The 12,138-nt window shown below is 43.2% G+C and overlaps 1 protein-coding gene across 1 annotated transcript in view; it reads right to left on the reverse strand.

Annotated features, from left to right (window-relative positions):
• SLC39A11 (solute carrier family 39 member 11) overlaps positions 1-12,138 on the reverse strand; it is a 550,060-nt gene that overhangs the window by 493,932 nt on the left and 43,990 nt on the right. The window contains exon 3 of the mRNA XM_075350678.1: positions 8,092-8,130. Coding sequence (XP_075206793.1) covers positions 8,092-8,130 — 39 coding nt within the window. The remainder of the gene's footprint in view (positions 1-8,091; positions 8,131-12,138) is intronic.

Raw genomic sequence — 12,138 nt, forward strand, 5'->3', positions numbered from 1 at the left:
CATCACCCTGAAAACACGATCCCCACCGTCAAACATGGTGGTAGCAGCATCCTGCTGTGGGGAGGCTTTTCTTCACAGCGGCAGGGATGCTGGACAGAGTTGATGAGAGATGGATGGCGCTAAATACAGGGCAATCCTGGAGGAAAACCTGCTAGAGGCTGCAAAAGTCTTGAGAATCAGGCATAGGATCTTGTTCCAGCAGGACCTTAAACATCCCGCCAGAGCTACAATGGATGGTTTAGAACAAAGCGTATTCAGGTGTGTGAATTTGCTGTTCACAGATGTCTCCATCCAATATCACTGAGCTAGAGCGAGTGTGCAAAGGAAAATGGGCAAAGCTGATAGAGACATCTCCAATAGACTTGCAACAGTAATTGCAGTGAAAGGTGGTCCTACAAAGTATTGTTTCAGGGGCTGAATATAAATGCACCTCACGATTTTCAAATTTCTATTTTTACAATATTTAGGAAAACCATGTATAATTTCCTTTACACTAAACTACACAAATACTTGCTAGTTTTAATTGGTATATCACATAAAATTGTGATAAAATACACTTACGTTTGTGGGTATAATGTGAAAAAATGTGGAAAACTTCATAGGGCATGAATACTTTTTCAAGGCACTGTAAGAGGCAGTTTTGCCTCTGCGGCATTGGAAAAGTACAGGGACACTGATGCTGGCTGGATCCAGAACTTCAGAACAGCACTTGCAAGATCTATAGCAAAGAGCTTGTAAACGCTGTGGATCTTTCCCAGGAGACCAGCCACCTTTACTAGACCGCAGAGGTATCTGGGAACATAGGCAACGAGTAGTACAAAGTAGAATTAAAAATCCCTATATTCTTGAGAAAGAAAAGGATTATTGTATAACAGGCAAGTTGCAATTTTAACCATTTGTCATATTGGAAAAAAACAAAACAGAATTAATGTACAGTCCCCCTTGTAAACCAACCAAAAGAATGCTCCAGTGAAGGCAGTCAGGATACATAGGATAATCTGTCCCTCCTGCATAGATCATTGTCATTTAAAGGGGTTGTCTAAACTTATGAAATGGTTAAAATTGCAAACGGATGGTAAATTAAGCCAACTTTGGAAATTACCTCTTATTAAAAATACTCTCCGTTCTCAAGAATTTTATATTTTATAGTTTACTATTTGTTGCCTAGCTTACTAGTCGCCTAGAAAATCTAGCAGAGGTGGCTGGTCTCCTGGGGGCCTGCCAGCACAGATCACTGGATTCTGCTAGCTTCATTGTACTTGTGCTCCTCCGATGCTGCACTGTCATGCGATGTTCAGTTCCAGACTCATTAGGTGTCACGGCGGTGGCGGATTCTGTTCACACTGCAGAACCTGACAGACAAACTGATGTCTCTTAGTTGATCAGCTAGAGCTGGGCGTCGGCTGTTTCATGTGCTCTGTTCTTCTTTACTGTAGGAGTGAATTAGTGCTGACCTGGGGAACTCTGCTAAGAGCTCAGGTTGCTAATTACTTATCATGGCCGTCTACTTCCTATATAAGATTCTGGATCCTGCTACTCAGGATAATAGCTAAGAAACAACAAAGAGGCAGCACCAGTGTGCACTAAGGCATCAAATATTCCAAACTGCATTATAAAAATTTTTTTTTTTTTTTTTTGAGATTTTTGGCAAAAAATTGCAATTTCTTGAGCTGCTTCGCCACGTCACGGCAAATCTCATTTGAAGCAGTCCTACACTAAAATATTTTTATAAAATGTGCCATGCGGCCTCACATATAAATAGCAGAACTGCTCTCAGCAGCACTCACCTGGTCTATTGCAGTCCCGTACCCATGACTGAGTCATGGCTGTGGGCGGGACAGGTCCAAGCAAATGCTGCATGAAGTATATATATAGCCTGTGGACAAAGCCTGATGACCCAATGTGAACAGTCACCAAACGCCAAAATCTAGTGTAGGACTGCTTCAAATGAGATTTGCCGTGACGTGGCGAAGCAGCTCAAGAAATTGCAATTTTTTGCCAAAAATCTCAAAACATTTTTTATAATAAGTACAGTTTGGAATGTTTAGTGCTGTAGTGCACATTTGGTGCTGGCTTTTTGTTTTTTCTTCATTGAATTGGTCGGTGGTTGACCTCCACCTTGCTATGCACCCCAATTTGGGATGTATTCCATCTGTCTGGATTTTGGCGGTTGGTGACTGTTCACATTAAGTCATCAGGCTTTGTCCACAGGCTATTTACTTCATGCAGCATTTGCTTGGACCTGTCCCGCCCACAGCCATGACTCAGTCATGGGTACGGGATTGAAATAGACCAGGTGAGTGCTGCTAAGAGCAGTTCTACTATTCATATGTGAGGCCGTATGGCACATTTTATAAAAATATTTTAGTGTAGGACTGCTTCAAATGAGATTTGCCGTGACGTGGCGAAGCAGCTCAAGAAATTGCAATTTTTTGCCAAAAATCTCAAAACATTTTTTATAATAAGTACAGTTTGGAATGTTTAGTGCTGTAGTGCACATTTGGTGCTGGCTTTTTGTTTTTTCTTCATTGAATTGGTCGGTGGTTGACCTCCACCTTGCTATGCACCCCAATTTGGGATGTATTCCATCTGTCTGGATTTTGGCGGTTGGTGACTGTTCACATTAAGTCATCAGGCTTTGTCCACAGGCTATTTACTTCATGCAGCATTTGCTTGGACCTGTCCCGCCCACAGCCATGACTCAGTCATGGGTACGGGATTGAAATAGACCAGGTGAGTGCTGCTAAGAGCAGTTCTACTATTCATATGTGAGGCCGTATGGCACATTTTATAAAAATATTTTAGTGTAGGACTGCTTCAAATGAGATTTGCCGTGACGTGGCGAAGCAGCTCAAGAAATTGCAATTTTTTGCCAAAAATCTCAAAACATTTTTTATAATAAGTACAGTTTGGAATGTTTAGTGCTGTAGTGCACATTTGGTGCTGGCTTTTTGTTTTTTCTTCATTGAATTGGTCGGTGGTTGACCTCCACCTTGCTATGCACCCCAATTTGGGATGTATTCCATCTGTCTGGATTTTGGCGGTTGGTGACTGTTCACATTAAGTCATCAGGCTTTGTCCACAGGCTATTTACTTCATGCAGCATTTGCTTGGACCTGTCCCGCCCACAGCCATGACTCAGTCATGGGTACGGGATTGAAATAGACCAGGTGAGTGCTGCTAAGAGCAGTTCTACTATTCATATGTGAGGCCGTATGGCACATTTTATAAAAATATTTTAGTGTAGGACTGCTTCAAATGAGATTTGCCGTGACGTGGCGAAGCAGCTCAAGAAATTGCAATTTTTTGCCAAAAATCTCAAAACATTTTTTATAATAAGTACAGTTTGGAATGTTTAGTGCTGTAGTGCACATTTGGTGCTGGCTTTTTGTTTTTTCTTCATTGAATTGGTCGGTGGTTGACCTCCACCTTGCTATGCACCCCAATTTGGGATGTATTCCATCTGTCTGGATTTTGGCGGTTGGTGACTGTTCACATTAAGTCATCAGGCTTTGTCCACAGGCTATTTACTTCATGCAGCATTTGCTTGGACCTGTCCCGCCCACAGCCATGACTCAGTCATGGGTACGGGATTGAAATAGACCAGGTGAGTGCTGCTAAGAGCAGTTCTACTATTCATATGTGAGGCCGTATGGCACATTTTATAAAAATATTTTAGTGTAGGACTGCTTCAAATGAGATTTGCCGTGACGTGGCGAAGCAGCTCAAGAAATTGCAATTTTTTGCCAAAAATCTCAAAACATTTTTTATAATAAGTACAGTTTGGAATGTTTAGTGCTGTAGTGCACATTTGGTGCTGGCTTTTTGTTTTTTCTTCATTGAATTGGTCGGTGGTTGACCTCCACCTTGCTATGCACCCCAATTTGGGATGTATTCCATCTGTCTGGATTTTGGCGGTTGGTGACTGTTCACATTAAGTCATCAGGCTTTGTCCACAGGCTATTTACTTCATGCAGCATTTGCTTGGACCTGTCCCGCCCACAGCCATGACTCAGTCATGGGTACGGGATTGAAATAGACCAGGTGAGTGCTGCTAAGAGCAGTTCTACTATTCATATGTGAGGCCGTATGGCACATTTTATAAAAATATTTTAGTGTAGGACTGCTTCAAATGAGATTTGCCGTGACGTGGCGAAGCAGCTCAAGAAATTGCAATTTTTTGCCAAAAATCTCAAAACATTTTTTATAATAAGTACAGTTTGGAATGTTTAGTGCTGTAGTGCACATTTGGTGCTGGCTTTTTGTTTTTTCTTCATTGAATTGGTCGGTGGTTGACCTCCACCTTGCTATGCACCCCAATTTGGGATGTATTCCATCTGTCTGGATTTTGGCGGTTGGTGACTGTTCACATTAAGTCATCAGGCTTTGTCCACAGGCTATTTACTTCATGCAGCATTTGCTTGGACCTGTCCCGCCCACAGCCATGACTCAGTCATGGGTACGGGATTGAAATAGACCAGGTGAGTGCTGCTAAGAGCAGTTCTACTATTCATATGTGAGGCCGTATGGCACATTTTATAAAAATATTTTAGTGTAGGACTGCTTCAAATGAGATTTGCCGTGACGTGGCGAAGCAGCTCAAGAAATTGCAATTTTTTGCCAAAAATCTCAAAACATTTTTTATAATAAGTACAGTTTGGAATGTTTAGTGCTGTAGTGCACATTTGGTGCTGGCTTTTTGTTTTTTCTTCATTGAATTGGTCGGTGGTTGACCTCCACCTTGCTATGCACCCCAATTTGGGATGTATTCCATCTGTCTGGATTTTGGCGGTTGGTGACTGTTCACATTAAGTCATCAGGCTTTGTCCACAGGCTATTTACTTCATGCAGCATTTGCTTGGACCTGTCCCGCCCACAGCCATGACTCAGTCATGGGTACGGGATTGAAATAGACCAGGTGAGTGCTGCTAAGAGCAGTTCTACTATTCATATGTGAGGCCGTATGGCACATTTTATAAAAATATTTTAGTGTAGGACTGCTTCAAATGAGATTTGCCGTGACGTGGCGAAGCAGCTCAAGAAATTGCAATTTTTTGCCAAAAATCTCAAAACATTTTTTATAATAAGTACAGTTTGGAATGTTTAGTGCTGTAGTGCACATTTGGTGCTGGCTTTTTGTTTTTTCTTCATTGAATTGGTCGGTGGTTGACCTCCACCTTGCTATGCACCCCAATTTGGGATGTATTCCATCTGTCTGGATTTTGGCGGTTGGTGACTGTTCACATTAAGTCATCAGGCTTTGTCCACAGGCTATTTACTTCATGCAGCATTTGCTTGGACCTGTCCCGCCCACAGCCATGACTCAGTCATGGGTACGGGATTGAAATAGACCAGGTGAGTGCTGCTAAGAGCAGTTCTACTATTCATATGTGAGGCCGTATGGCACATTTTATAAAAATATTTTAGTGTAGGACTGCTTCAAATGAGATTTGCCGTGACGTGGCGAAGCAGCTCAAGAAATTGCAATTTTTTGCCAAAAATCTCAAAACATTTTTTATAATAAGTACAGTTTGGAATGTTTAGTGCTGTAGTGCACATTTGGTGCTGGCTTTTTGTTTTTTCTTCATTGAATTGGTCGGTGGTTGACCTCCACCTTGCTATGCACCCCAATTTGGGATGTATTCCATCTGTCTGGATTTTGGCGGTTGGTGACTGTTCACATTAAGTCATCAGGCTTTGTCCACAGGCTATTTACTTCATGCAGCATTTGCTTGGACCTGTCCCGCCCACAGCCATGACTCAGTCATGGGTACGGGATTGAAATAGACCAGGTGAGTGCTGCTAAGAGCAGTTCTACTATTCATATGTGAGGCCGTATGGCACATTTTATAAAAATATTTTAGTGTAGGACTGCTTCAAATGAGATTTGCCGTGACGTGGCGAAGCAGCTCAAGAAATTGCAATTTTTTGCCAAAAATCTCAAAACATTTTTTATAATAAGTACAGTTTGGAATGTTTAGTGCTGTAGTGCACATTTGGTGCTGGCTTTTTGTTTTTTCTTCATTGAATTGGTCGGTGGTTGACCTCCACCTTGCTATGCACCCCAATTTGGGATGTATTCCATCTGTCTGGATTTTGGCGGTTGGTGACTGTTCACATTAAGTCATCAGGCTTTGTCCACAGGCTATTTACTTCATGCAGCATTTGCTTGGACCTGTCCCGCCCACAGCCATGACTCAGTCATGGGTACGGGATTGAAATAGACCAGGTGAGTGCTGCTAAGAGCAGTTCTACTATTCATATGTGAGGCCGTATGGCACATTTTATAAAAATATTTTAGTGTAGGACTGCTTCAAATGAGATTTGCCGTGACGTGGCGAAGCAGCTCAAGAAATTGCAATTTTTTGCCAAAAATCTCAAAACATTTTTTATAATAAGTACAGTTTGGAATGTTTAGTGCTGTAGTGCACATTTGGTGCTGGCTTTTTGTTTTTTCTTCATTGAATTGGTCGGTGGTTGACCTCCACCTTGCTATGCACCCCAATTTGGGATGTATTCCATCTGTCTGGATTTTGGCGGTTGGTGACTGTTCACATTAAGTCATCAGGCTTTGTCCACAGGCTATTTACTTCATGCAGCATTTGCTTGGACCTGTCCCGCCCACAGCCATGACTCAGTCATGGGTACGGGATTGAAATAGACCAGGTGAGTGCTGCTAAGAGCAGTTCTACTATTCATATGTGAGGCCGTATGGCACATTTTATAAAAATATTTTAGTGTAGGACTGCTTCAAATGAGATTTGCCGTGACGTGGCGAAGCAGCTCAAGAAATTGCAATTTTTTGCCAAAAATCTCAAAACATTTTTTATAATAAGTACAGTTTGGAATGTTTAGTGCTGTAGTGCACATTTGGTGCTGGCTTTTTGTTTTTTCTTCAGGATAATAGCTCCAGCTTGTGCAGCAATTCCAGTCTTATTGTGGTGATCCCATTTTGGTGATGTGTGGTGTGCTTATTGTGCGGTATGGAAGTGGTCTGTTTACTTTCTCCCTTTTATGTTATTTTCCTATGTGCACGTATAGTCGCTCATTTGTGTTTGATTGCCGTGCATACGAGTTTTGGGTTTTCCTCTTTCCGTGTTTAGTTGTGGGGTTTGTAACTATTGCCCCTTTGGTGGAGGAGGGGAGAAGAGTTACACCAGGGCTTGGACAGTAGTTAGGGTCACACTGGCAACTCAGACCTCACTACCATTAAGCGTACCTCTGAGCTAAAGGACAGCGCAGGGTCCTCAGTCTGAGGGTCAGTCTAGGTGTCCTTGTCCAGTCATCCCATCCCTGTGACATGCACAGGCAGTGCTGTTTCTGCCTGGAATATCAGAGGGCGTACAGTTCGAAGCACTCCTAAAAAAAGAAGGCTCCACAATACCTTTATTGCCCTTGATTCTTGACTAATACATTACAAAGAGCTAGGAAAGGCAAAGTTTGTGTCTTCCTTGCACCAAATTGGAGAAAATAACTAAGCAAAATCAATGGCATTCTTTGTATAAGAGCAGATTGTAAAAGTAATTCTGTTAAAATTCAATAAAAAGATGTTTTAAAAAAAAAATCAATGGCATTGAAAACGGAAAATAAAGTGACGCTACATAACAGTGCTTCATATTGCCGTTCAGACAGCCGAAACTGACTAGAGTTGATCGATTTGTTTCTAAATTCAGTCTAAAAAGAATCTTATGTTCTTCCTTCAGTAATTCACAATGGGTAAAGAAGCTCTGTAATCAAAAGAATCTGCAAAATCTGAGTGAAAGGATGCCACAGAACATCTCAATCTCTTACGCCCCGTTCACAAAACCTCAGCGATGTATCATGCCCTCCTATTCCCCAGTAACGGCGGCTCAGTGACAACGGAGATCATGTAATATGACAGAACAATGGCTGTCCGTGTGTGCTAAATGGGGCGCCCGCGGTGAAATCCAGAATACAAAAGGACGGGCTGCTCTGTTGCATGTCCGGGAAAGAACGAAGCCCAGGGCTTCATCAAGTAATGATTTTATTTTTTGCTTATTCTTTATTGTAGGGAAAGAAGAGGGGGGAAACATGAAAAGAGCGTATGAGGTCAGACATGAAATCACTCACCCCTGCCGCAAAGCCCAAACTTCCATCCAGGATACGTCTCTATGGAAAAACACAAAAATAATATGAGTAAAGTGATGCAACAAACCTGACAATACAGATAGGCTATGGCACCAGAGAACTGCACGGAGCGGACACTTTTAGGACCACTGATGGGGGGGTCATGATATCAGATGGGTGGAGATAGGACACATGGCACCACTACCAATCTGCAGCTTCTGCTTCGTTCAGATGAACAATGTGAATGGAAGCTGAGAACGGCCGCTACAAAGTGTATGGAGCTGGGCTGCTCTGGTCTCAACACTATCTATATCCGGTTGCTGCCAAAGCTGCAAACCGCTAATATGAGATTATCAAGTGTTGGACCCCCAGTGATCTGAGAAGAATAGGTCATTAATACCGTAAGCCTGGAAAACCACATGAAGGGAATCTGTCAGCAGGTTTTTGCTATGGATACAAATCAAGAAAACAGAGAAGACCCTGATAGACCCATCTAGGCTTGCGCTCATCCAGCAAAACGTTATGGTTCGAGATTCAGCTGAAGGCCGTTAAATAATAATAATAATAATAATAATAATAATAATGTTAAAGAAGCATGCTGTAGGGGCAGAGATCCTGATTCCAGGAATGTGTCACTTGCTCAGCAGCTTGCTGTAGTTTCAATACAATCAGTGTTTTATTAGGATGAGATTATCACTAGAGGACTAGTTCTGCATCAGGCAGGCCAGCTCATTTGTGTAACCCCGCCCCCACCCCGATTGGCAGCATGCTGACAATGCACAGTGTACACAGGAAGCTGTTAATCGGTGATCTGGGCGAAGTTAGCAGTCTGAGCTTTGCTACATCTACAGCAAAGAAAACAGGGATTTTGTCAAACCTGTACCAACAGTCCAGTAAGTGATACAGTGCTGAAATCAGGCTCTCAGCCCCTACCATGCAGCTGTCAGAATACTTAACAAAAAAGTGATAACAAATTCCCTTTAAATGGTGTATTGCAACATGTAAGAAAGATGGGGTCTTAGGACTAAGGGGTACTTTGCACGCTGCGACATCGCAAGCCGATGCTGCGATGCCGAGCGCGATAGTCCCCGCCCCCGTCGCAGCTGCGATATCATGGTGATAGCTGCCGTAGCGAACATTATCGCTACGGCAGCTTCACATGCACTTACCTGCCCTGCGACGTCGCTCTGGCCGGCGACCCGCCTCCTTATTAAGGGGGCGGGTCGTGCGGCGTCACTGTGACGTCACACGGCAGGCGGCCAATAGGAACGGAGGGGCGGAGATGAGCGGAATGTAAACATCCCGCCCACCTCCTTCCTTCCGCATAGCCAACGGGAGCCGCGGTGACGCAGGTAAGGAGATGTTCCTCGCTCCTGCGACTTCACACACAGCGATGTGTGCTGCCGCAGGAGCGAGGAACAACATCAGACCATCGCGTCAGCGTAATTATGGAATTCGCCGACGCTACACCGATGATACGATTACGACGCTTTTGCGATCGTTAATCGTATCATCTAGGATTTGCACACTACGATATCGCCTGCGATGCCGGATGTGCGTCACTTTCAATTTGACCCCACCGACATCGCACCTGCGATGTCGTAGTGTGCAAAGCCCGCCTTAGACCCACATCGATTTTGAGAAAGCATCCCCTTCATGTGACGCAAAGCTTTCACAATCCTTTTTTTAAGGGACCTCTGAAAATAACTTCATAATGTCACGGTAGGTACAGGGAAGTACCAAGCGAGCGGTGAAAAGTAACAAGGGAAGGGGACCCTTGCATCTAGGGAAGGGGGGAGATGGTGACACCTGACCAAACCTACTGCTGTTCCCTTACCACCCTAGATAGATTCTGCACCAATGTGCCAAACCAGTTACTTGACCCTAGGTATCCCTAGTGCTGGACCCTAAATAGGCAACGGGTGGGAGGAGGTCTTTGTCAATTCCATTAAACACTACAGGAAGACACAACGAGGACACACAAGGGAAAAGTGCATGAACTACTTAACCACAGATAACTCAGGCAGAAGTTCAGCACAGCTTCAGCAACGATAATACAGGCGAGTACAAGCCACCTGCTTGCAACCAGAGCATGTATAAACTGAATAATATCACCAGCACCAGTCCAGGCAAAAAGATGGGAGTATTTAAGAACAAGGGGAATACTGATAATCAGCAGCTGGACAGAAGTTTAGCTCCTCTGGGTCCTAAAGGGGAATAGATGAAAATCCAGAAGGAAAGCTACCTAGAACAATGAATCCTAACCTAGAACAATGAATCCTAACAGCAGGAACAATAGAAGGCTGTGACCTTCTACTGCCAGAAACCATATGACTGTCTGTCACCCGTGACACATAAGTATGATACAAGACTAACAAAACTGTAGCCAGCCAAGAAGTAGATATTGATGTAGATGTAATTTCTAGAACAGAATCAAAATGTTATAGAAAAGCCCTAGACTTGGTTTACAATGGACCATGGCAACATTAAACCACGGCCGAATGGCTATATGCAAGGCACATGTGATCGTATCTGCTTATACTGCAAAACCGCACTTCTATGCACGCAGAACGATCATTAATATGTTACTCTAGGAGCACTGATCTATCTCGTTATCGGCAGCACATGTCCTGTTTACAAAGGACGATTGATTGCATTGCAGGAGACGATTACTTTGATGCTGGCTTAAAAAATTATCTTTCATTGGGGAAGTAGCAGGTGTCGCTATCCACTTCAAGTCTATAGCAAGGGATAGTGGCGTTAAAGTCAAATTGCTTTATAGGCACATAAAACCTCAAAAATCACATCAAGTCTTATGGGATGATTGTGTGTTGCCTTCTTGTTGTTGATGTGCCCGTTATTACCACTTGTCGAAAACTGAAGGACATAGTCCTTGTTCTGAGAGACCTTGGTTTATCGCTCTGGCAGATACAGTCAGGGCCAGAAATATTTGGACAGTGACACAAGTTTTGTTATTTTAGCTGTTTACAAAAACATGTTCAGAAATCCAATTATATATATAATATGGGCTGAAAGTGCACACTCCCAGCTGCAATATGAGAGTTTTCACATCCAAATCGGAGAAAGGGTTTAGGAATCATAGCTCTAATGCATAGCCTCCTCTTTTTCAAGGGACCAAAAGTAATTGGACAAGGGACTCTAAGGGCTGCAATTAACTCTGAAGGCGTCTCCCTCGTTAACCTGTAATCAATGAAGTAGTTAAAAGGTCTGGGGTTGATTACAGGTGTGTGGTTTTGCATTTGGAAGCTGTTGCTGTGACCAGACAACATGCGGTCTAAGGAACTCTCAATTGAGGTGAAGCAGAACATCCTGAGGCTAAAAAAAAAGAAAAAATCCATCAGAGAGATAGCAGACATGCTTGGAGTAGCAAAATCAACAGTCGGGTACATTCTGAGAAAAAAGGAATTGACTGGTGAGCTTGGGAACTCAAAAAGGCCTGGGCGTCCACGGATGACAACAGTGGTGGATGATCGCCGCATACTTTCTTTGGTGAAGAAGAACCCGTTCACAACATCAACTGAAGTCCAGAACACTCTCAGTGAAGTAGGTGTATCTGTCTCTAAGTCAACAGTAAAGAGAAGACTCCATGAAAGTAAATACAAAGGGTTCACATCTAGATGCAAACCATTCATCAATTCCAAAAATAGACAGGCCAGAGTTAAATTTGCTGATAAACACCTCATGAAGCCAGCTCAGTTCTGGAAAAGTATTCTATGGACAGATGAGACCAAGATCAACCTGTACCAGAATGATGGGAAGAAAAAAGTTTGGAGAAGAAAGGGAATGGCACATGATCCAAGGCACACCACATCCTCTGTAAAACATGGTGGAGGCAACGTGATGGCATGGGCATGCATGGCTTTCAATGGCACTGGGTCACTTGTGTTTATTGATGACATAACAGCAGACAAGAGTAGCCGGATGAATTCTGAAGTGTACCGGGATATACTTTCAGCCCAGATTCAGCCAAATGCCGCAAAGTTGATCGGACGGCGCTTCATAGTACAGATGGACAAAGACCCCAAGCAT

The sequence above is a fragment of the Anomaloglossus baeobatrachus genome, chromosome 5 (genome assembly GCF_048569485.1).
Source record: "Anomaloglossus baeobatrachus isolate aAnoBae1 chromosome 5, aAnoBae1.hap1, whole genome shotgun sequence".
Classification (NCBI taxonomy): Eukaryota; Metazoa; Chordata; class Amphibia; order Anura; family Aromobatidae; genus Anomaloglossus; species Anomaloglossus baeobatrachus.